The 24,783-nt window shown below is 50.2% G+C and overlaps 1 protein-coding gene across 1 annotated transcript; it reads right to left on the bottom strand.

Annotated features, from left to right (window-relative positions):
- Positions 1-236: 236 nt before the first annotated feature.
- Positions 237-24,766, bottom strand: LOC143653506 (uncharacterized). The gene is made up of 10 exons (XM_077124552.1): positions 24,704-24,766; positions 24,298-24,378; positions 24,120-24,180; positions 20,336-20,434; positions 17,321-17,381; positions 16,912-16,990; positions 15,229-15,489; positions 13,813-13,842; positions 9,592-9,675; positions 237-3,403 (listed from the first exon to the last, which is right to left on the bottom strand). Exons 1-10 carry the CDS (start codon positions 24,752-24,754, stop codon positions 3,176-3,178), a joined length of 1,035 nt encoding a protein of 344 aa, XP_076980667.1. The 5' UTR covers positions 24,755-24,766; the 3' UTR covers positions 237-3,175.
- Between the last annotated feature and the right edge of the window lie 17 nt (positions 24,767-24,783).

The following is a 24,783-nucleotide window of genomic DNA, read 5'->3' as shown; positions in this document are numbered from 1 at the left end:
TGCTAAACGGCACCGGGAAGGGGAGGAGGGTTATTTGACAGGGAGCAGAGGGGCAGTCGCTAGAACTCCTGTAGACCATGAATGGGAGACTTGCTAAGGCCTCTGGTGAGCACAGCCTTGGGAAATTGGCAGGCTCAGCTGATCTGGATCCCTGAGGCACAGATAACAGAGAGAGGCTTTGGAAAGAGGTCACCCGCCAAAGCAGAGCCCATTTGCAGAGACTGCGAAAGGTGATTTTTAAAAAACATGTTTTTAATTGTAAAATATAACAGATATACAAAGCAAACAAAGAAAAAGGCAATAATTTTCAAAGCACAGTTCAACAAGTAGTTACAGAACAGATCCCAGAGTTTGTCATTCTACCATCTCAAATGTTTCCTTCCAGCTGCCCCAAAACACTGGAGGCTGGAAGGAACATTAATCTAGTGATTCAGCAGTCATACTTGTTAAATCCTATTTTCTCTGTTATACTTCCTCCTTCTCCTTTAATCCTTCTTCTAATCTATAGGAATCTTCAGGCAATGGCCATTCTGACTTTTCCAAGTGGAGAAGGGGTGTCCACACTAAAGGATAGGGGGGTGTAATTAATAGACAGTCTTGAAGAGGCTGGTTCCTCTGAGCTCAGGATTTATTTGACTAGGAACCCTCTGGGAATTATAGGTTCCAGGAAAGCAAATTGAGTACACGAAACCTTTATAGCGTCAAGCCCTAGGTGTTCTTAGCAGTCAACAGGAATGATGCTTATTGGGGTTTAGCAAACCACCACCATCAGCTCTATCTAACTGAAGCTTGCACGAGAGTAGCCTCCAGAATAGGCTCTTGGCTCCGTATGATCTCTCTCATCCACTGACAACACGTTTTATTACACTTCTTTCCCCCCTTTTGGTTCAGAAGGCATTGTTGCTTCCAGGGTGCCAGGGCCAGACTCATCCCTGGGAGTTATATCCCACATTGTCGGGGGCGAAAGGTGATTTTTGTCTTGTTTTGTTTGTATTGATTAGGTCCTGTCTTTAAGAAAATCTGTCATATCACTATTAGGACACAAACTTAAAGAGCAGACAACTCCTTTAATTTCTCTCAGCAGTATTTTGCAGTTATCAGGGTACAATCTTTCATATCCCTACCTAAATTTATTCTTAGATTTTTTTTAATTTTAGGTGCTATTGTAAATGGACTTGTTTTCTTAATTTCCTCTTTGAATTGTACATTGCTAATGTATAGGAATAAAAGTGAGTTTTTTGTGTGTGACGTATGGCGGGGTTCACATTTCATTCTTTTTCCATGTGAGTATGGCATTATTTTGCACACCATTTGTTGAATTTTTGCTCTTTCATTTGTTTTCTGTTTTTGGGAAGTGCATGGATTGGGAATCAAACCTGGATGTCCCGCATGGCAGGTGAGAATTCTACCACTGAACTACCCTTGCACCCCCAGAACACAATTGATTTTTGCGTGTTTATCTTTAGCTATCATATTCTTTCTTCATATCATGAGTACAATGAATGATTTTTCCCAAATTCTGAAAACAACCGAGTCCTGAGCCAGCTTTTCCAGCATCTGGTGTCATTCTATGCAGTTGCTCTGGGCACATTTGTACATGACCCTTACATGGTATGCAGTTTGGCAAAGCCCATCTAGACCCATGGTGGCACTTGTGGGGTCCTTGTCTCCCTCTCACCCATTATGGGTATCTAAACCCACCCTGTGGAGTCGCACATGGTAATGAGTATCACTGACAGACCAGCAGTGAAGTGGAAACGTTCAGTTCTTCCTCGTTATTTTTTTGTATTTATGCAACCAGAGACATCACATCCCACAAAGACTGCCAGGAAGGGAGGTGTGGGGAAGGCCACATGTTCTCCTTAAGCAGGTGCAGCTGCTCTGGGATCCAGTCTTCAGTTGGGGCCACAATGGAACTGCCGAGTTCCACCCGCAGGCTGTAAGCTCCTGCTTCCGTGGTCCTGGCTCCGAGTTGGGCTGTTGCTCTGATAGGCCTTGTACCTGGCATCTTGTCGCAGGAACAACCTTCTACCCAGCTTGGGAGACAATTTGCTGGCAGACAGGACAGGCTTGGAAGGCATGGCAGGAAATGTTGTCCCCACCCCACCCCCCATCCTGGGAGCTGGCTGGACACAGATGATGGGGGTGGACTCTCATCTGCAAAGGAGTGTGCGGGGCAGGGAAGTGGTAGAGTGGCAGAGGCTCCTACAAGAAACAGCAACTCCCAGATTGAATGCTGTAAAGTTTAATGGTATTTGACTTAGGGTAAGCTTGCAAATACTCCCAACATACAAACATATAAGCCCTCCCAGAAAAAACTTTTGGTTTTTAAACGTGGGAGAAATCATGCTTATTTCCTGCCGTAGTTCTTTAACTCAATTGATGTTGATTAACCACCAGAACTTCCCATAGTTTTCCATGTTCTTGTCCTACAGCGACTCAACTGAAGGGCAGAACTGTAGCAATCAAGGGGACGGAGGTTGGTGCGGAGAGCAGTTTCATTTCCTGACTAGTAAGATCAGTTGGCAGTGACGAGGCTGTGTTTAGTCACAGCTGCTCTTGGAGGTCCTCTGCAGGGGCTCAGGGCCCCACGCCAGGTTCCCAGCATCTATGGGCCTGGTGATTGGGCACTCACACGGAGACGGAGGGCACACGTCTGGTGGGAGGACGCTGCATGCTAAAACAGCCTTGTCGAGCATGGATCCTCCAACGGTGGCAGATGGGACACAGAAGGGGAGTCGGTTTTCATTTCTAGTGGAGTGGAGAGGATTTGATGAAGTTCCTCTGGGCTTGGGGACAGTTTGGGACATCTGGACAGAGAAGTCAGACTTCCAGCTTGTGACCTTTGGGGCAGTCTCACCTCCTTCCATGACGCATTCAGAAATGCCGAGTCCAAAATTGGAAACGAAGGACTTGAAGTGAAGGAGATGAGAAATTCAAATGTATCTCTTTGCAAAAAGTTAGGGAGGGTGACATAAGATTGGATTCATGTGTCCATGGCTTTTTGGGCTTTTGTGAAAGAGCAGAATTTTGCAAGAGACACCACATATCACAGCCCCTAGAGATGGATGAAGACAAGGCCGTCGTGAGTGGCACAACCCATGTCCAGGACCCATGGGACCCCTGGTGCTTTTTTCTAGCAGGTGTGTGTCCAACTCAGCAAGCTTAACAATTATTAGGGCTCTGGGGGTAAGGCTTGCACAAGGCAGCTGGGGAGTGCCCGGGAGCAGGGAGGAGCCAGCGGCAGCCTCCTGGAGGACTGGGAGCAGGACCAAGGAGAATAGCAGCACGGCGGGCATTTGGGGAAGAGGACTTGCTCTCGGCAGGGTGGAAGGCACAGGCTTGGGCGGCAGACCATGGGTGTGCATGGGGACCTCACCGGGGTGAGAGTGAGGCACCTCTCCTGTAGGGCAGAGAAGAGAGAGAAGGTCATGAAGAAGCCATTTGATTTGGGAACAGAGGCTGCAGTTTCCTTGGTCCATGTGCTGGGTTCACATCCCACCTGGACCCACAGGGTGGGCCTTTGTTGATGCTTCTCAACTCCCTGGAGCCCTGGCCTCCAGCCTCAATCCTGCTGGGAGATGAGATTTGGCCACACCCCTTCGGCAGAGGCTTCCCTGCCCTCCCTAAGGCAGTAGCCTTTATTCTTGAAGAAGATTGTACACTATATAGCTTTTATGGTGTGACCATATGATTGTGAAAACCTTGTAATGGACACTCCCTTTATCTAGTTTATGGACAGATGTGTAAGAAAATAAATTCAAAAAATAAAAAAAGATGAATTGTGGCTCTAAGAGTGATGTCAATAAGATGCTGGGGTGAGATGCTTTAGGATTCCATCTCCACCAAATAATCTTTAAATGACAACTAAAACTGGCAGAGCCATCTTCCTCATCACTCCAGAAAAAGTTAAAGGGTGGCAATGATTGCATGAGCACTGAATCATGGAAGAGGCAACTTAAAAACAGTAGGAATTCCTAATGGCACTGTTGCTGGCATTCCTGAACCCCTATTCTGCAGCTCAGTGCACATAGAGTGTGCGTGTGTGTCTGCACCTATCTGTCTGGTGGCAACCTGAAGGACTGAAGCATGATGCTTCTTTCTGGCTCAATATCCCAGAATTTCACCTGCTTGCAGGAAGAGCTCACAGATAGGTAAATCAGTGTAAGGACCACTGCCACCTTTGGAAAAGGCTCAACAACTTTAAGATAGACTATGGAGGGGTACAATGGGAAGGAAAGACTACTTCCTAGAGAGAAATAGGATTTGATCCATGTAGATGGGGGAATTCCTAAGGACAAAAGTGCATGTACAGGAAGAGATGCATGCTCAGTAAAGACAGGAGAGGACCCTATGATCTTGCCTTGGTCTGTTTTTCAAGTTTATTGTTAGGAGAGCTAAGCACTGAATGACAGCACCAACCAACCACCAGAATCAACTTGTAGAGACTGGGAAAGGTGTTTTTGCTTGTTTGTTTTGTTAGCTCCTTTCATTCAAGGAAATCTCTGTCATTAAACCATCTGGATACCAACTTAAGGAACAGAAATTCCAGGGACTAAGTTCCAGAATTAACAGAATTAACTAAACTATGAAAGCACCCAGTGTGCAACTGAAGATTACAAGGTATACAAAGAAATAGGAATTGATGGTCCATTCACAAACACAAGATAAAACATCAGAAACCATCAACAAATAAGACCTCATTTTGGACACATCATAAATGACTTTCATAAAATGATCTTAACCATGCTCAAGAAGCTAATGGAAAACAAGGACAAAGAACTTCTAGTTTGCTAAATCTGCTGGAATGCACTCTACCAGAAACTTAGTAAATTAAAAAGGAATTCACTAAATTGAAACTTTACAGTCTAAGCGCATGAAAATGTCCAAACTAAGGCATCCAGAGAAAGATACCTTGATGCAAGAAAGGGTCAATGATGTTCAGGGGTTTTCTTAAACTGAGAAGGCACATGACAATGTCTTCTAGCTTTCTCTCCCAGCTGCTTCAAATGGCTTCCCCGGGGGCATTTTTTTCTGCATCTCTAAAGGTCTCTGGCTATGTGGGCTCTGAAGCTTTTTCCAAAATGGTTCCTTCTTAAAGAACTCCAGTAAGCAACCCTAACTTGAATGGGGAGAGACACATCTCCATGGAAACTGTCTAATCAAAAGGCCTCACCCTCAACTGGGTGGGTCACATCTCCATGGAAACCATTTAATAAAAAAGATGTCACCCAGCAATATTGAATCAGAATTAAAGGACATGGCTTTTTTTGGGATACACAACAGTTTCAAACCGGCACAAGAACTGAAGGATATGAAAATGATATATGAAAAAATGATAATTTCAATAAAGAGACAGAAATTAAAAAGATTCTATATAAGAAATTCCAAGGATTACTGGAAATGAAGACCACAATAATGGAAATAAAAAGTTCCTTAGATGGGTTTAACAGCAGATTTTATCTGGGAGAAGAAATAACCCATGAACATGAAGAGAAATGGTTGAAAGTATTTAGGCTGAAGGACTAAAAAAAAAGGAAAAAGAATGAAGAACAGTGAACAGAGAAACTAAGAGAATTGGGGACAGTATCAACCGTATGCATTATGGGATTCTCCGAAGAAGACAGAGAGAAAGGGGCAGAGAAAATATTTGAGAAATAAAGCATGAAAACTACCCAAATTTAAGGAAAGAAATGAATACACATATTCAAGAATCACAATAAACTCCAAACAGGATAAACTCATAGTGACCCACCACACACATTATAATAGTGTTGAATGCCAAACACAGAGAGAATTCTGAAAATTACAAGAGAAAAGCAACACAACATGTACAAGGAGCCTCAGTAAGATTAAATGTCAATTTCTCATCAGAAACCATGGAGGTATGAAAGCAGTGGGATGACATATTTAATGTGCTGAAAGAAAATAGTTGCCAACCAAAAATGTTTATCTCATGAAACTGTCTTTCCAAAATGAAAGAGGGATTAAGAAATTCCAAGATGAACAAAAGCAGAGGCAGTTTGTCACCATTATACCTACACCAGAAGAAATACTTTGCTTTCTCAGATTGAAAGCAAAAGGTCACTCAGCAGTAGATCAAAGCTGCATAAAATAAAGATCTGGTAAAGGTAACTACATGGCTAATTATAAACACCAGTACTTTTATATTTTTGGTTTGTAATTCCACTCTTTACATCTTACAGGATGTAAAATGCAAATGCATAAAAGTAGTGATAAATCTGTGGTGTGGGAAACAATGCATAAGAATAAAATATAGGTAAAGAACAAAGTAAAGGGTGGAGCGGGGGACAGAGGGCTAAAGACCATACTTTGTGCAAGCTTTTAAAATGAAGCTGGTATTAACTTAAGCAGATTGTTAAAGAATTAGAAGTTAAATTTAAGCCCCATGGTGACCACAATATGTATCAAAAGAATATACACAGAAATAAATAGAAAAGAGTCTAACTGGCTCACTGGGAAAGTTCAAACAAATACAGAAGGCAGGGATGGAAGAATTGAGGAACAAAAAAGGAATAAGAATTACAAATAACTCAGGCCCTGAGTTACCGGTTGTTACTTTAAATGTAAATGAGTTAACCTCTCTAGTTAAAAGGCAGAAATTGGTGGATTGGATAAAAGAACATGACCCAATTATATGTTGTTAACAAGAGAGTCTCCTTCAATTCCCACACAAGTAGGATCCCCAGTATGGGATATATACTAATATACCAATATACTATATTAATATCTGATTAAGTTAAAGAAAAAAAAACTGTTAGCGACAAAGAAGTTCAGCACATATTGACAAAAAGGTCAGTTACTCAAGGAGTATTCATCTATGCACCTTACAGTTGAGCTGCAAAACATATAAAGCAAATATTGATAGATTTGAAAGAAAAAGTAAACTGGTCTTCATTAATAGTAGGAAACTTCAATACACCACATTCAATAATGAATAGAACCTCTAGAAAGAAGACCAGTAAGGAAATAGATGACTTGAACAGTACTCTAATCCAACTAGACTTGACATCTATCGAATATATATAGAACACTGTATTCAACAACAGCATAATATACATTCTTATCAAGTGCATATGGATCATACTCTGAGATAGACAATATGTTAAGCAATGGATTCTTAGACTTAATACCAAGAGCACAAGCAGCAAAAGAACAAATAGATTAAATGGATTTCATCAACATTTTAACCGTTTGTACATCAAAGGATATTATCGAGAAAGTTAAAAGACAATCTACAAAATTGGAGTAAAATTTGGAAACTATAGCTGGTAAGGGTTTGATATCCAGAATATATAAATAAAACCTACAACTAAAAAGACAAACCTCCCAGTCAAAAAATGGCAAAGAATTTGAGTGGACATTTCTCCAAAGAAGATATTACAGTTGGTCAATAAGCAAATGAAAAGATGTTCAAGATTGCCAACCATTAGCAAAATGCAAATCAAAACCAGAATGAGATACCAAACCTTACACTCATTAGAATGGCTTTAATTAAAGAAAAAAATAAAACACCAGAAAATACATTCTTGCAAGGAAGTAGAGGAACAAGAACTCATACATAATTGGTGGAAATGTAAAATGGTGCAAATACTGTGGCAATTTGGCGGTTCTTCAAAAAGATAAACACAAAACTATCATATGACCTGGCAATCCCACTTTTGGGAAAACTCCAAAGGCTTGAAAGCAGGGAATCAAACAGATATTTGTACACCAACATTCAGTGCACCATTATTCACAACAGCCAAAAGGTGGAAACAACTGAAGTGTCCATCAGCAGATGAATGAATAAACAAAAGTGGTGCATACACACAATGGATGCACTCTTAAAAAGGAATGAAGTTCTGACACATGTGACAACATGGATGAACCTTGAAAACAGATGCTGAGCGACATAAGCCAGATTATACAAAGAACAGATACTGTATAACTCCACTTGCACGAATTAGAACATGCAAAATCATAATGACATAAAAGAGTACATGTTTACAGGGGCGAGGGAAGAGGGAACGGGGAGTTAAAGCATAGTGGGTATAGGGTTTCTGTTTGGCATGAAACACTGGCAAATGGTGGTGGTGCAGGTAGCATAACATTGTGAGTGTGATTAAAATGACTGAATGGTATGCTCTGGAGGGGTTAAGAAAGGAAGTTTAAGGCTGCATGTATGTTACCGCAATTAAAAAAGAGAGGGAGAGGCTAAAAAGACAATGGCAATTAAATGTAATATGTGATCCTGGACTGGATCTAATGATGGGGGAGAAAATGTCCAAAGGGACATTATTTGGACACTTGAAAAAATTGGATATAGACTAATAACCACAGATGTCTGGCACATACACATTACACTACAGAAAGAAGCAGTTTCCAGAAGTTTCCATCGATCATCCTGACAATGTACAGATATGGGTTCTGCGGCAAGACCAGCCTGGGATCAATTCACAGCTTGCCACCCCTCTCTGTCACCTGTGATGCACAGCCCATCACTAAATGTCAGAAGCTCGGTGTCCACATCTGGGGGGTGCACTTTGTGGAACAAGGAGGCAGACAGGCCCAGAAGTTAGGTCCCGGCCCCAGGCCAGTGGACAGCGGGTCTGATTGCCTCCCAGCTGTGTGGTGTCAGGCAAGGCGTGTAGATGTGTAGGGCCACAGCAATTTGGTTCCCACGTGGTTATGAGGCAAAGCTAGAGGGGGTTTCTTTACAGCCTGGTAAAAACCAGTGAGGGTTGGCCAGAAACACTGGGGGTGAGTTAATCCACCCCCCACTCCTGCACCTCAGTGTCTCACCAGGGGCCCTTTTCCAGACGGCCTAAAGCCAGCAGATCCACAGGGCCCGAGGTGCATGGGGAAGGGGTGGGGACTGGGGCCTCTAGAGCTCTGCAGCCCTCTGTCCTCGACTTTGGCCCTTTAGCCTCCAGCTCTGACAGTTTCCTGACGCCCTGAGACTACGAAGCAAAGAGCAAGCTGGTGGCTACGTCTGGACCCTGCCTGGATGCACCCAGCCCATTTCCCAGAGAACCCTCTGTCCTGACAGGGACCAGGTACGGCTTCCTGAACCACAACCCATGGGCAAATGCCACAAGTGACTAGCCCGGGGAGCAGGAGCCCAGCGGCTGGCGTGTGTGTGCAAAGGGGAGGGGGCAGTATAGGCTCAGCTTTGGAATCTGGAACAAAACGGTGATTTTGATGGGCAGGGGGAGAGGTCAGGGGCTCCTTTTAGAGGACAAGTTCAAAGGTTGGAGGAGCTACATGAGGAAGGAAGAGAAGTTCCTGAAGGGGACACAGGGGGCTGGGCAGGAACTCTAAGAGGAGGAGGGTGATTGAGGAGAAGGGCAGGTGTGGAGGAGGTAAGAAGTCCATTCCTGGCTCTGGGGACAGATTCCTGATACCAGTGTGGGAAGTGGGGAGACTGAACAGTCCAGAAAGCAGTCCTGGGCCAGCAGACAAAGTCCAGATGTCCAGGCGCCCAGGACACTCATCTCCCCCCAGGCAGAGCCTTCCGGCCAGGCCTCTGCATCCTGACCTGGCACCCTCTCTCCTGCCTCAGTTGGGCGTGGGGGCAGCCCTGCTTACCTCCATGTGCATCAGGCGGCCACATCTGAAGCACGCACAGCATCGTCTAATCACGATGGGACACGGCGGCGGGCACACTCTCTCCTAGAAAGAGAAGCACAGTTGTCCACTACTGGACAAGGGAACTGCGGTGGCCCCGTGCTGCCGCTCAGCAAACGTTTGTGGGTGAGTGAAAGAACCACTGAGCAGGGGTGAGTAACCTGGGATTCCCATCACTCACCTCCAGGCCACAGGGAGCATCCTCTGGGGCAAACAAGCCAACCCCTCAGGCTGTGCACATGTGACTCGTCCCCAAAATGCTGGCAGCTCTCCCCTCCCCTCTCACTCCCCTTGAGGCCCTGCCAGTGGCAGAGGCCTTGTGTTGAGGCTGAGCCCTGTGCTGGGGATGGAATCATGGGCCCCAGAAAAGAAGAGTCCCAGTGTCCATCCGTGTCCCTGAGGGGGTGAGTGAGCCTGTTTGTAAATAGGACCTGTGACAGTGAGGTTCCTAGGCAAAGCATGGCCAGAGAGCCTGGCAGACCTTCTCCATGTTACTGGAGGCCTCATAAAAAAGAGAAAATTTGGACTCCATCAGTTAGAAGAAGCCCAAAACCAGAAGTCAGAGGAAGTCACAGGAGGAGACCGAGGACAGAACACTGCTCCGTGACAGAGGCAGTGAAGCCAGCCAAGGAACCCCAAGGATTGCAGTGAGCCAGCTCCAGAAAGCTACAGGCTCTGGGAGAAAGCATGGCCTGGCTGGACCTTGGTTTTGGATTTGTCACCTTCTGTTCTAGTTTGCTAGCCGCTGGAATGCAATATGCCAGAAACGGAATGGCTTCTAAAAAGGGGAATTTAATCAGTTGCTAGTTTATAGTTCCAAGGCCGAGAAAATGTCCCAACTGAAACAAATTTATAGAAATGTCCAATCTAAGGCATCTATGGAAAGATATCTTGGTTCAAGAAGGCCGATGAAGTTCAGGGTTTCTCTCTCATCTGGTAGGGCACGTGGTGAACACAGCATCCTCTGCTAGCTTCTTCTCCTGGCTTCCTGTTCCATGAAGCTTCCCGGGAGGCATTTTCTTCATCTCAAAAGGTCACTGGTTGGTGGACTCTGTTTCTCATGGCTATGTCATTCTGCTCTGCTTTCTCTGAATTGCCTTCATTCTCCAAAATGTTTCCTCTTTTATAGGACTTTAGAAACTTATCAAACCCCACCCAAATGGGTGGAGACATGTCATTACCTAATCCAGTTTAACAACCACTCTTGATTAAATCACATCTCCAGGGAGATGATCTGATTACAGTTTCAAACATATGGTATTGAATAGGGATTATTCTGCCTTTACAAAATGGGATTTTGATTAAAACATGGCTTTTCTAGGGGATATACATTCTTTAAAACCAGCACATTCCACTCTCTGGACCCTAAAACAGACATGTTTTCCCTATATATAAAATACATTAATTCTGTAACAATATCAGAAATCCTTAAACCACTTCAGTAGCAATACAAACAAAAAACAAAACTAGAAACAGTAACTAATCAAAGTTAGTTACAGACATGGTCTGTTCTAAGGCAAAGTTCTCCTCTGGCTCTGGACCTATAAAAACTCAAAACAAGTTATTTGCTGCCAACATACAAAGGAGGAACATTCATGGGATATATATACCCATTTCCTTAGGGAGGAAGGAACACTGGGGTCACAGGACCCAAGCAGTTTCGAAAACCTGCGGGGCAAAGTCCATTAGATTTCAAAGTCTGAGAGTCATTCGTCCTCGGGGTTTTAGGCAGTGACAGTCCCACTCCTCCCAAAGGCCTACGCAGAGGCTGCTCTCTCCAAATGCAACCTTGGGGGACACTGGGGAGACCACCTTTTTCTCGGCTCCGCCCTCTCCAAACATCAGGGCTGCACCCGAGCTCTCTGCCATCTCCGGGGCACACGCTCAATCCCACCATGTGGTGGCAGCCAGGCTCTCCCCAAACCCCAAGGAATGTGCTTCACCCTCTCCAAGGCCTGAGGCGGCATGACTCTTCCACTGCAACAAGGTGGAAGGCCCATCCTCTGCCTTCGGGGCAAACTCACCCTCTCCAAGGGCTTGGGGGGGTCCGCTCTCCTGGCCCAGGGCTTCTTGGCTTCAGACCCCGGCCTCCATGGTTTTGCCTCTGAAGTTATTTTTCCTCAATGTGTCCCTTCTTTGAACCCCCCAGTCCAGACTAGCAGCGGTTCTGTTTATACAAGTCCCACGGCACTCTCGTTGGGTTTCTATGCAGTAGACTTGGACATAGGGAGTTTCCACAAATCTTTCCTGGATTACTCCATGTTCCATCTTGGCTTTCTCTGAAATGGGTCTCGCTACCTGGAAGCCCAGAATTTTCCAGAACATCAATTCCTGCTTTCTTAGTACCCAAGAGTTCTGTTCTCAGCTTATCTCTTTTGTGTCGCATTTCACTATAAGCCGTGAGGAGAAATTTTGACATTTAATTTGGAGATCTCTTCTGCTAAATATCCAAGTTCATGGCTTTTAAAATCTGCCTTCTAGCCAAAGCCACTAGTCAATTTTGCCAGATTATCTGCCATTTTAAAAAAGGATCACCTTCCTTCCAGTCTGCAATAGCACATGCCTCATTTCTGTCTAGAGCCTGGTCAGAAGTATCTTTAGAGTCCATCTTTCTACCAAGAGTCTCTTCAAAGCATTCTAGGTCTTCTCTATCAAGCTTCTCACAACTCTTCCGGATTCTTTCCCTTACCATTTAAAAAGCCATTCCAACATGTTTGGTATTTGCAAACTGCAGCAGCACCCCACTCTCAGGTACCAAAATCTGTTCTAGTTTGCTAGCTGCTGGAATGCACTATACCAGAAACGAATGGCTTCTACAAAGGGGAATTTAATCAGTTGCTACTTTACAGTTCCAAGGCCGAGAAAATGTCCCAATTAAAAGAAGGCTATAGAACTGTCCAATCTAAGGCATCCAGGGAAAGATACCTTGGTTCAAGATGGCCGGTGAGGTTCAGGGTTTCTCTCTCAAGTCAGAAGGCACATGGAGAACACAGAGTTTCTCGCTAATCTGAAAGGGCACATGGCGAGCACAGCATCATCTGCTAGCTTCTTCTTCTGGCTTCCTGTTTCATGAAGCTTCCTTCTTCATCTCCAAAGGTTGCTGGCTCGTGGACCCTGCTTCTCGTGGCTATGTCATTCTGCTCTGCTCTCTCTGAATCTCCTTCATTCTCCAAAATGTTTCCTCTTTTATTGGACTTCAGAAACTTATCAAGCCCCACCCAAATGGGTGGAGACATGTCATCACCTAATCCACCTTAACAAGCACTCTTGATTAAATCACATCTCCAGGGAGATGATCTGATTACAGTTTCAAACATACAGTATTGAATAGGGATTATTCTGCCTCTTATGAAATGGCATTTTGATTAAAACAGGGCTTTTCTAGGGGACATACATCCTTTCAAACCAGCACACATTCTAATCCTGGGGACAAGGAATTCCTGTTCAAACCAACCAGAGCCTGGTATTTGTCACAGCAGGCTTGGTAAACGTGTCCTGCCATGAGTCCATGCACGGAAAGGAGACTCCCCTGCAGCCACCAGGCTCTGGCCTTTCAAAAGTCCAATTCCCAAGGTCCGCCCTGAGCAGCGAGGCCTGCTCACAGCAGAGTCCGCGTTCTACAGTCCACTGCCCTGACCCTGGGTCCCGGGTCGGTGTCCTTCACAACCCCGTTCCAGCTAAGGTTCCCTCGCCTTCTTCAGGCCTGCAGGCCACAGGCTGACCTCCGCCCAAACCCTCCACCCTGCCAGGAGACTGGGATTAAGACAAGGACACAGCAACAGTCAGGAGCTGGGTCCTTGTAACTTGAGTCTCCTTTTGCAGAAGCTCTCCTGGGTTCTCAGGAAGCACCATCCTGCCAGCCAGCCCCCAGATTCCCCCTTATCTCAGGAGGGATCACAGCAGACCCCGAGAGAGGCCTGCCCAAGCCACTTCCTCCATGGGATGCCCGACCAGGTTGTTGGGAGCCCATTTCTCGTTTTGTCACTAGAAATTCCTGACTCCCTTACCTGCCCAGGGCCCCTCCATACCCCTGGCACCTTCCTTTCTTATCTTGGTCTACAGAGAGAAATGGAAGTTTCTGGGGCAGGGAGTACAAACACCTCTGCAAGCCACAGGAGCCGCTCGTGGGGGCTCAGCACACATCCGACCTGCTCCCAAGAGGACATCAAAGCCAGGACTTACCTCAGGTGGTGGCGGTGGCTTCTCTTTGCGCTAGAATGTAAAAAAGACAGAAGCTTGGCCTCAGCACCTCAGCGGGTCGGCTGGGACCCTGGTCTGGAGGCACAAGGCAGATCGTAGCGCTGACCATGGGTGAGTCCATGGGTGAGACCACGGATTAGGCTATGGGGCGGACCCTGGGTCAGAGCACAGTTTAGACCATGGGGCAGACCAGGGGTTCCACCACGGGCAGACACGGGTTAGATCATGGGGTCGATCATAGGCTAGACCATGACTTAGACCTTGGGTTAACCCACGGGCAGACCACGGGTTAGAGCACGGGTTAACCCACGGGCAGACCACGGGTTAGAGCACAGGTTAACCCACGGGCAGACCACGGGTTAGAGCACGGGTTAACCCACGGGCAGACCACGGGTTAGAGCACGGGTTAACCCACGGGCAGACCACGGGTTAGAGCACGGGTTAACCCACGGGCAGACCATGGGTTAGAGCACGGGTTAACCCACGGGCAGACCCCGGGTTAGAGCACGGGTTAACCCACGGGCAGACCACGGGTTAGAGCACGGGTTAACCCACGGGCAGACCACGGGTTAGAGCACGGGTTAACCCACGGGCAGACCACGGGTTAGAGCACGGGAAAATCACGGACAGCCCATGGTTTAAACAGTGGGGCAGGCCATGGGTTTTGGGGTTTAATCTTGGCTCATGATACTTGTGGGGCTGCAGCTGGCAAGGTTCTCTCCGAGCTTCAATTTATCCATTTGTCATGGTGACACATGCACCCCTGGAGGGCTGGGGGCAGACCAGGCAGGCTGAGGGGCTCTGTCCCTGACTGAGGCACAGCACCCAGTAGGTTTATCATCAGCCCATACATCTTGTGGAGACAGAAGGATGCTGTCCCTGTCCATCCACCTGGAATTCCCTGCCCTCCCTGTGCAGCCATCACAATTCGGTTCCTTCGGGGACAGTCCTCTACCAGGCTTTCCCTCCTTGCTGCTCCACCTGAGCAGAGACTCACCTGCCTGTTCTCTGCAGGCCCCTGTCCCCTGCACAGCCCTGCTTTCTCCACTTTCTGCCACCAGCTCTGAAGCAAGGGTCTGCCTAAGCTCCCTCACAGGCTTCTTTGCTCCTGACTCCAGGGGATCTCACCCCTGTCCCTTGCACCTGCTCTGCTTCACTCTGGGCACGTGTCACCCTCCTGGGCCCCAGACTGTGGGCACCAGGATGGGCCTGGCCAGCAGGCAGAGCGCCCCCAGGAAAGCCCCAGAGCAGACAGGACAGGAGGCCCCAGAGCAGCTTGGGGCCCCAGTGGGCTCCCAGGGGGACGACAGAGCCTGAGCCTCAGTGGTGGCTCCCGGGACCACCTGGGAGCTGAGGGGACCTGCCTGCAGGCAGGGCTGGCTGGGGAGGGGCACTCACCCAGCTGCACAGGCGCCAGAGGCATAGCAGCAGCAGCAGCAGGGCCAGCAGCCCCACCACGCCGGCGAGCACGGGGACCACTGGGAATTTTTTGGTCTTGACCACACGCACAGTGACAGCATGGGTGGTTGTCTCTGTGGTTGTCTCAGTCTCTATGGTGGTTTCGGGGGGAACCTCAGGTGGGACTTCCGGGGGAGCCTCTGTAGCCCTGGTGGTATGAATTCTTTTGGTGCTACGAACGGTGACGGGAGTGTCCTTTCCCTGCGGAAAGAGCCCAGTCACTGTCCAGACTCGCTGGGCAGAGAACGTGCGTGGCCGTGGGCTGGGCTGGGTTCCAGCCCCTGGCATTCCACCTGAAACAACCCATCTCCACTTCCCCTGCTCCTCAGCTGCCCACCTCCAAGGACCACAGAGGGACCATGGACGCAGCCTCTGGCCCTGCTCCAAGCCCTGCCCAGAGCCCTGCCCAGATGCTCTGAAGGTCCTGTCCTCTAGGGTACACCTCGGCTGACAGTGGAGGAGGTGTGGAGGATGGCAAAAGGTACAGCGACACGGATGGGCAAGGCCACTGGAGGTCACCGGGAGGCCTGGCAGGAAGGGTGGAGGCACGAGACCTGAGCCCGGTCCCACGTCCTGTAAACCCCCCCCCTCCGCCCCCCGCTCTACAGCCCTGGGCAAAGCTCCTGAGCCGCCCACTGAGCCTCACGCTCCACGCCCTTCCGGGGGAAACGGCCATGTCCCACGTCTGGAGGGCACGTGGGACATGGAGGGAAGGTTCAGAGAAACCAGACACTGGGCCAGGGTATGGGAGGACCTGGTACTGCCCACTGGGGAAGAGGGGAAGGGAACCACCCCCTCCAGAGACAGGCTGGCTGCAGGGAGAGCCCAGGAGCTTGGACCTCAGGGTGGCTCCTGCCCTTTAGCATGTGTGTGTCCAGGGCAGGCTGGGGGTGAACTGCCCGGTGGGGTGGGGTGCGATTTGATGGCCTGTGAGCGATGTGCAGGGATTGGCAAGGGAGGCGCGGGGATCTGTGTGCGAGACAGGGGAGTGCTAACAGCTCTTCGGGTCCGCAGGGCGGCGGCATCACGCCCCTTTCTTCTCTGCCCCTTCAGGCACCACTGCTCGGGCTTCACACTCACCCGCCCAAGATCTGCTGCCCTGGGTGCAGACACCCACCGGACGTGAGCTCTGGACAGCTGGCCCCCAGCAGTATCCCCTTCATGCCAGGACACCTTCCCCAGAGCCGAGCCCCAGTGCCTCCCCTCCGACCTGCTGAGCTCCCAGCCACCACAGGAGAGAACCTTCCTGCAGGGTCAGGGACAGTGAGCAGAGGGGACAGCTGAGGAGCCCAGCACTGCACAATGGCAGCAGACATGGACCAGGAGGGCCCGGGAGGTGGGGGCCGTGCAGGCTTATAGGGGCGTGAGGGCGGGCCAGGGCAGGGCTACCAGTTCACGGCTCGGCACAGCCTGCTGGCCCTGGACCCCGACCTGGAGGGGACAGCCCTGAGGTCCTGCGGGGCCAGGGGCTGTCAGAGTCCTGGACCTCGGTTCTGGCAGACGGGGACCCCTCCCACCCCGCCCACTCACCCTGGCTGACAGCCTGACCCCCCGGGGTGTGTCTGACCCCAACGCTGGGCTCCCAGCAGGCCGAGATGGCAGCTGCCCCACCCAGGCACTCACACACTGTTTTCCAGTGATTTTGAGGTTGTTGCTGAAGAAGGAAATGCCGTTGTTGAGGCTCACTTCAACCGCGATGGACCTGAGCACAGAGGGCAGAGGGTGACAAGCAGGTCTCGCCCTGGGCTCCCGCCTTGGCCCACAGCCCTCCTAGGTGTACTGGCCTTGCCAATAAGGCCTCTGGGGCTGGTGGAGAGGGGAAACTAAGGCAGGCACCCTTTCACCTCCTGATGTCCTCAGGAGAGGCCAGCCACACGGATCCCTGACCACCTCCAGGGACCATCCAGCAGGGCAGGGATGGAGGGTGCCCTGGGTGCCCGGCCGAGGGTGTCCATATGCAGGACCCCTAAAGATCACCCACACTGCCCACCTGGTCTCCTGCTCATGAGGGTCCCCAGACTGGGGCACTTACTCTCCAGGTTCCTTCAGATCTACTCCAGGGCAAGTTATGACTTTCTCTTCCACAGAGATGGCTGTTTCATTTAAAGGGAAATCACATGGGGAGCAAGTCAGAACACACACCAGTCCTTCCATCCCTCACCTTCCGCCTGCCCTCGGCAAGCAGAGCTGATGCTGACAGAAATGCATGCCAGCGTGAAAAGCACTATGACAAGTGAAAACAGGGAGGACAGAGAAAGGAGGTGAAGGGACAGCTACTTAGAACGGATAGCCTGGCCTTCCTTTTACAGGTACAATTTATCATGTAGAGAAGTTAGGATTTTTGCATGTGAATTGATACAGTGTGTGGGATTTGCTTCAAATAACCTGCAGCAGGGATTTCAATGACAGCAGCTCAGCATGGCTGACAACTACTGGAAGCAGGTGAGGGGTGCTTCAAGCTCAATAGACGAGTCTCACAACTTTTGTACGTTGTTGAAGTGTCTATTAAAAATCAGGGCTCTCTGAGGGGGCAATGCCTGTGCTAGGCCTGAAAAGGTGAAGAAACCAGCAGGGAGAGATCAAAGGCAGGAAAGTTCCAGGCTGTGGGAGTGGCATGTGCCAAGGTCCTGAGGTCCTAAGTGGTTGTGTTTGTGCAGGAAGGGAGGAAGCAAGCATGGATGGGAAGTTTGGGTCTTATTCCCAGGACAGCGAGTCTGTCTGGGGCTGACAGATTCTGGATGTGGCCTGGATATAAAGGCAGCAGGACTTCGGTGGCTGGATGTGGGGCAGAAGCAAAGAGGAATCGGGGCACATCCAGGTTTGTGACCAGAGGACTGAGAGGACGGCGGTGCCCTTTCCGGTGAGGGGAAAGCATGAGACAGGAAGGGATTTTGGGTGGCTGGGTTTGGCTTTTGCTTTCGATTTCTTTGTGGGTTTGGGAGTTGAGACACATGAGGCTCTGAACAGTCCCATAACTTGTGGGGTGGAACCTGCTGGGCCCACAACCCACACCTGTTCATAAGCCCCTGAACTGGGATAAAGGGACAAGCACAAAGCTGCTTTCCTGCACAGACGTGGCTCCCAGCTCTCTGCTCCCGTCCCCTGCTTCCCTGGCAGCTGGGACGACTGGTCTCAGAGGCCACAGAGTTCTGCCCTCCAGGATTCCAGAGGCCGGTGGGTGCCCAGGCCCCCCAAGGCTGGAGGAGCAACAACCTCTGCTTCCCAGAGCCTGGGCCCACTGCTCCACCCTGGGCATGAGGGTGAGCCGACGCTGTCTGCCTGTCTGTCTGCAGAGGGAGGCCAGGTCTCCCATTGCCATGCAACCCACAAAGGATGAGAGCAGAGCAGATGGGAGCCGCGCTGCCCGCTGCAGCAGAAGGGCCCGTTTGCAGGTCGGGCCACCCCTCCACAGGTGCTCTCAGGGGACATTGTCCCCAAGGAGAGGGAATGTAAGGGGGTTCTCTTAAAATGGATTTTAAAATAAGCTTGTTTAAAAATGCTCACTGATTTCGGTGGGGGTGGTGTCCAGGTGTTACTTCCTGGGCATTTAACCTTTAAATCACAGACCAGAAGTGAAATAGAATTCTCCAGTTATAACCCCAAACCCTTCTGTTTTATAGTCTCCTTTTAACTTTAGGGGTGTCTTTTAGGAACTAAAAAGTCTCTTTGGGGATATTTTTGTGGGACACAACAATTTCTTTAATTCCAGTTCAGTTTCCTTTTCTTCTGTCAAAGTTGACAAAAATACTTGAGCAACAATTCTGGGGTGGGGCCCAGACCCCCCCGGCCACCAGGGATCTGGACGCATTTCCGGGGCAGTTGGGGGGCTCTACCTGCCCCCGGACCTGGCTTCTCAGTTAATAGAAGCCGCCCTCCTTATCCGCAGTGCCCAGGGCCACGTCCAGCTTGGCTGACACTGGCCAGGAGCCCTTGGACAGACCCCTCCATCCCCGGCCCTGGTTCCCGACCCACACACCGCAGTCCCCAGGGGGCGGCTGTGAGGTTTCTAGAGACAGTGTCTCCAGCTCTGAGCCTCACCGCCATGGGGAGTCCTCCGATGGTTCTGGTCAGTATTAATGGGGCACTAGGTCCCCAGGCCACCCTGAGAAAGTGCAGGGGAAGGGGAAGGTCAGTCCCTGAGGCCGTCACTCACGCTGCAGGGTGGAGGGCCAGCGGTGCTCCCAGAGAGCAGCAGAGATGCCCAGAAGTGCTAGGAGAGGGGAGCTGTTCTGGGTTGACCAGATGGCCGCATTGAACAGAAAGCTCTCACGGGAGCAAAGGAGCCAGCTGGGCAGGTGAGGAGGGGGCAAGAGGCCCACCGTCCCCGGGCTCAGTGAAGTCCACCCCCACCTCAGCTCAGAGGCGCCTCCTGCCTGGACCTTCAGCCTCCTCAAGCCCCTCACCGTCCACGGGGCCTGCCTGACGCCTGAGGACTTCCAACTCACAGGTTTCCCCTTAAATTTTCACACAGTTATTAAGAGCTTGTGTGCACCTCGTGATCCACATACATGATCTTGCTTAGTTAGTGCAACAACCCCCAGGCCCATTTTACAGGCAAGAAAACAGAGGCTCAGAAGGGAAGGCTCAATGGGATCTGAGCCTCAGATTCTGAAGCCCAGGCCTGGCAGGGTCTCCTTCCCTCAATTCAGGACAAACAGACCTTTCCCAGACCTGCCACTAACCAGGCAAGGCACAGAGCCCCGGGCTGGCTGCCGACGATTCCCACCAGCCAGCGCGCTGCACGTCTGTCCTCGGCTCTAGGGGACGACGCCCGGTGAGGGCAGCCCAGCCCCTGCACCCACCTCGGCCGAGAGCTCAGGCCTGATCCCAGACGCTCACTGGATTTTGCAGACTCCCCACTTTACAGATGAGGTGAGGGGCGGCCAGTCCCCCCAGCCTGGCCTGTCCCCCACTTGCCGTGTTGCTTCCAACTGCACTGCACCTACAGCGAGAGTTCGGCAAGGGCTGGGAAGACGTGGCTGCCTCAGAAGCAACGCAGCCCTGCATGGGGTGGTTCGAGATTCAGAGGCATCGAAGTTGGACTTACCTGAAAAGCTGTTGTCACTGAACTTGAACCGGCAAATAACCAATTTCTTGTCCTGTGCATTCAGGAAGCCACTTCCTCTAAGCACCACTTGGTATTCCTCTGCAAGGACAAGGCACAGGCTTGTGAGGAGGACCCGGGCTGTGCTCCGTCTGGCCTGGCCGTTCAGGGTGGGGCATCCCCAGAGGATGTTCAAGGGGCTCAGGAAGGAAGCAGCTGTGTGGGAACCACCCCTGTGTATCCTGGCTGAGAGGGGGCTGGGCTGGCCTCGTGTTGGGGAGAGGGGGTCCCCGAAACATGCCTGGCTTGGCCCCTCACTAGGGGCAGGCTCAGCCGGGGGGTTTCTGGCCCTGAAATCTCACAGGGGTCCCTATAGCCCAAGGGTATAGCAGTGGGCTCAGCCAGGCCTTGGCTTACAGGTGAGAAAGGACCTGACCGAGCATGCCCCAGGCACCCGTTCCATGCCTGAGCTGGGCACCCAGGCCTGGAGGCCCGTGGGGCTTCTGACCACTTAGGCGGCTATTCCTTATCTCTGTGCTTTTGGTGCCCAGTGCAGCCTGGAGGCACCTTGCACACCGATCAGGGAAATCCGTCATGGAAGGGGCGGCTCTGTCTTAGCTGTGGCTCCAGAACTGGGATGACATGTCAGCCCCCGTCTCCTCCTGGCCCACCAGGCCCCAGTCGGCCCATGCTGGGGCTCAGTGGACACTTCCTTGACCCAGTGTGGGAAGGACTGAGACGCTGAGGGCTTGCTCAGGGCAGAGACCCTGGCCAGGTAGCTTGGTTGGGAGGGGGGCTCCTGGGCTTTTCAACCCCGAGGCAAACATTACAGCAGACACGGGGGTGGGGGGACAGTTGGTGCCTCAGGGAGTTCTCTGGTGTTCCAGGCTGATCTGTCCACCTGAACCCCATTCCTTCCCCAGCGCTGCCTCCTGACCCAGGCCAGGTAATTCCAGCCCCAGCACTTGTGGGTTCCCAGGGAAGAGAACTGAAGGGCATTTCCTCTAAGAACTGGCCTGACTTTGGATCTGACAGTTCCAGTTTCTCCTGCCTCCCACCCTCCTGCCTCTCCCTTCCATCCATCCAGGGCAGAGGTTGTAAACTCAAGGTTTTAAAGGACAGAGGCATTCTTGGTCCTTGGGCCAAAACTGGCCTGCTTACCTGTTCCCTTAGGTTTGAAATCTTCTCAAAATACAGGGGCCCAACTCTAACAAATTGGACATTTAATCTAATAATCCCAATTTCTGGATTTTGTGGGAAATGGAAACATCCAGCCCCAGCAGTTCATTTCTGCATGTTGACCATTGCTGAGAGAAGAGGCTGCTGTACGGGTAGATGCTGCACTGCAGGGCCCACCTTCACCCCCAGACTCCCACCTGGATAGCCAGTCTTCTTTGGCTTGGCCACCAGGCCCATTCCCTTTGCTCGCAGGAGCACTTGATGGCAGTGACCCTGCCTGGGTGGCTCTTGAGCATGCAGGAGCAAGGGGAATCTCCAGGGTCCGCTGGCCTGTGCTGAGTCCCACATGCAGGCCCCAGGGACAGGCTGCGTGTCTCTCGGCAGTGGTGGTCTTGGCCATCAAGGGACTGAAGGCTCAAAGCTTCTTCTGGATGGGGCTTTCTGGTGGGATCTCAGCCTCCTCCGTTCTCAGCCTCCCTCAAGGGCCCCTTCTGCCCCACCCCACAGCTGGATGCAGGCTCAGTTTTTGCCTTGGCGGGATCATTAAACTTGTCCCCCCCCCCCACCCCACACAGGATGCTTTTTGACCAGCTGACCCAACCCAAACTGAAAAGGATGCCCCTCTATCTCCTGGAAGAGTCATTTCCCATTTACATCTTCAGAGTACTTATTGCAAAACAAAGTATTTTGCAAGGCAGAACTGAAATTTAACAAAGCATGATGTAACTGGATGGAACCAGAGAAGGGAAAGCTTAGCTCCTTGCTTGCAGACAAATCAGGCTCTAGATGAGGCGAGTCCCTTTGCCACAAACAAAAAGCCAAGAGGAACCCCGAATCGGCAAACCTCTACCCAACCAAGGGCTGTACTTACACGTTCATCCAAAAGAACATTTCCTACTTGCTGAGCATCTCCCATGCACTGATCTTTTAAAAAACAGTTTCCCCCAAACCTCCCACCAACTCTGTGAGCTAGGCATCAGTATCCCAATTTATCGTAGAGGGAAACTGAGACTAAGAGAGAGTGAGTGGCTTTCCGATGGAGCAAGAGGAGATACCCTAGAGTTCTGCTTCCCCATAGGCTCTCTGAACAACTAGCAAGAATGGGCAAAGCCATCTTCTTCAGAACTCAAGAAAACAACTGTTAGCAGTTGCAGTAGATGGGAGTGCATCAAATCAAGGAAAGAGCAACTTAAGAACAGTCAGAAAAGGTGCTGGCCCCCTTGCTAATCCCTCCCTACCCCTTTCCTGGCTCAGGCCTGTGCTCTTAGGGTAGTTCTCTGTCACACAGTCACCCCTATGTGCATACCGGGGTGCACACATGCACAGGCCAACATATCAGGTGGTGGCAGCAGGAAGGACTGAATCAGGACACAACTCTCTGGCTCACTGTCCCAGAATTTGCCTTGCATGCAGAAGCAGCTTGTGTAGGAAAGAATCAAATGTCAGCAGCCTGGGGCAAAGGATTACCACCTTCAAGGAACAAATTCTTGCTCCCAGGACTGGAAAGACTATTTCAGAGAGAAAAGAGGGAGAGTTCAGATCCTTATAAATGGAGGTATTCCTAAGGCCACAAGCATTCACCCAGGAGAATACATACGCTAAGAAAAGTCTGGAGAGGACCCTGTGCATTCTTCCTGGGCTATTCTTTAGGTTCATGTTTAAGAGGGCAACACCGACCAACACAGAGCCAATCTGCAAGGGTATGAAAGGTGTATTCTGCATTTCTTTGTTTTTGTTAGCTTCTGACATTCAAGGAAATCTTAGGCACATCACTAGCACTATAAAAACTTAAGGGGGGCAGGCCACAGTCAGAATTCTCAGTTGCCATACCAAGACCTGGGTTCAGTTCCCAGTGCCTGCCCAGGCAAAAAAAAAAAAAAAACCAAAAGAAAAAACTTGAAATAAAATAAATAGAAAAAACCTAAGGGACAGTTCAGAGACTAAATTCCAGAGGTAACAAATTAAAACATTAAAATTTACAAAAGATTACAAGGCATACAAGGAAACAAGATACAACGGCTCATCTAAAGAAATAAAATAAAATATCAGAAAGCACCACCAAAGAAGACTAGACGATGAACATACTAGATAGATGTTTAAAAATGATCAAGGAGCTATAGGAAAACATGGACAAAAGAATTGAAAGATACCTGGAAAACAATATATGAAAAAAAAGAGAGTTTCGGTTAATATAAATTATAAAAGGAAGCCAAATATTGGCTAGAAGTCTACAATAAAGTTGAAACTAAAAGTTCTTGACAACCGGGAGTGGCTGGATTGGGGAATGACACCAAGAATGAGCCTCAGAAGTTCCTGGCTCGTCACAGGCTACCAGGACCACAGGGCTGCACAGGGCTGCACAGGGCAGGACAAAACCAGTCTCAGACAGGACAGAGAATGCTCAGAATCCACCTCAAGCCCCTCCAGCAGGCACTCAGCACACATGCCGTGGGCGGGTCCCAAACCTGACAGGTGCAGACTTGAGAAGACAAGCTGCTGGGTCCCCTGGGGGAGGCTCTGACACTGGCCACATGTGATGGAGGCAAAATGCCACGAAGCTGCTATAAGGTGTGGGGACAGGGAGCCCAGGTGAATCCTCAGCTCTTACCTCCCACACAAGCAGTGATAGGGTCCACAGATTTCAATTCAATGCAGCTCCTTTCTGCAAGCTGGAATATAGAGTAGGGCAGGGGGGGCAGGGGGAGTGAACAATGGAGACATATTTCAGAAGCCCCTCCTTCCTTGCAGCTTCTCACCCCTCCCTCCCATATCCAGCACCCACTCACCCTGTCAGTGATGCTTGTCAGGGCATTGAATCCCCCAGTCACTCCAAAAGCGTGGTCCTTGCTGTCTGCAAATCCTTCCAGCTACAAGGGAGAGGAGGTGGCTTGGACTCACAGCCAGGGGACTGAAGGGGCTCACACAGGAGACAGTCTCTGGCTACCATGTCCGGGGCCCAGGGAGTGCCACACTCGAAGACTAGATCCTTCTGTCTGCCAGCAGAACCCCCTTAAGGGGCAGCAAACTCCTGCACCTTCATTTGGCCAAGCCCCTGTTACCACGCTCTGCAGTGGGCATGGGTGGCTCCAAATAATGTGGGCTGCAATATCATCCCGGGAACCCCTGGGAAAGCAGCCTCTGATACCTTCCCCAGGCCCAAGGGTGGTCCCTGGGTTACCTGTTCTGACTTACCTGTGACTGTTCGTAATCTTTTACGCCCACGCCATAAACAGTGGCCCCCATCGACTGAACCTTTTGAGCCTAAGAGAGAG

The sequence above is a fragment of the Tamandua tetradactyla genome, chromosome 13, assembly GCF_023851605.1.
Source record: "Tamandua tetradactyla isolate mTamTet1 chromosome 13, mTamTet1.pri, whole genome shotgun sequence".
NCBI lineage: Eukaryota > Metazoa > Chordata > Mammalia > Pilosa > Myrmecophagidae > Tamandua > Tamandua tetradactyla.
The sequence above is the reverse complement of the archived record's forward strand: the minus strand, read 5'-3'. Positions and strand labels throughout refer to the sequence as shown.

Bases quoted from the DNA above. Each gene is read 5' to 3' on its own strand.
- LOC143653506 (XM_077124552.1), bottom strand. From the start codon at position 24,754: ATGGGGGCCACTGTTTATGGCGTGGGCGTAAAAGATTACGAACAGTCA. The intron at 9,676-13,812 runs GTAAGTCCTGGC...TTCTCTTTCTAG, and splicing joins AGCCACCGCCACCACCTGAG to GAGAGAGTGTGCCCGCCGCC. The intron at 3,404-9,591 runs GTAAGCAGGGCT...TCTGCCCTACAG, and splicing joins GCCGCCTGATGCACATGGAG to GAGAGGTGCCTCACTCTCAC.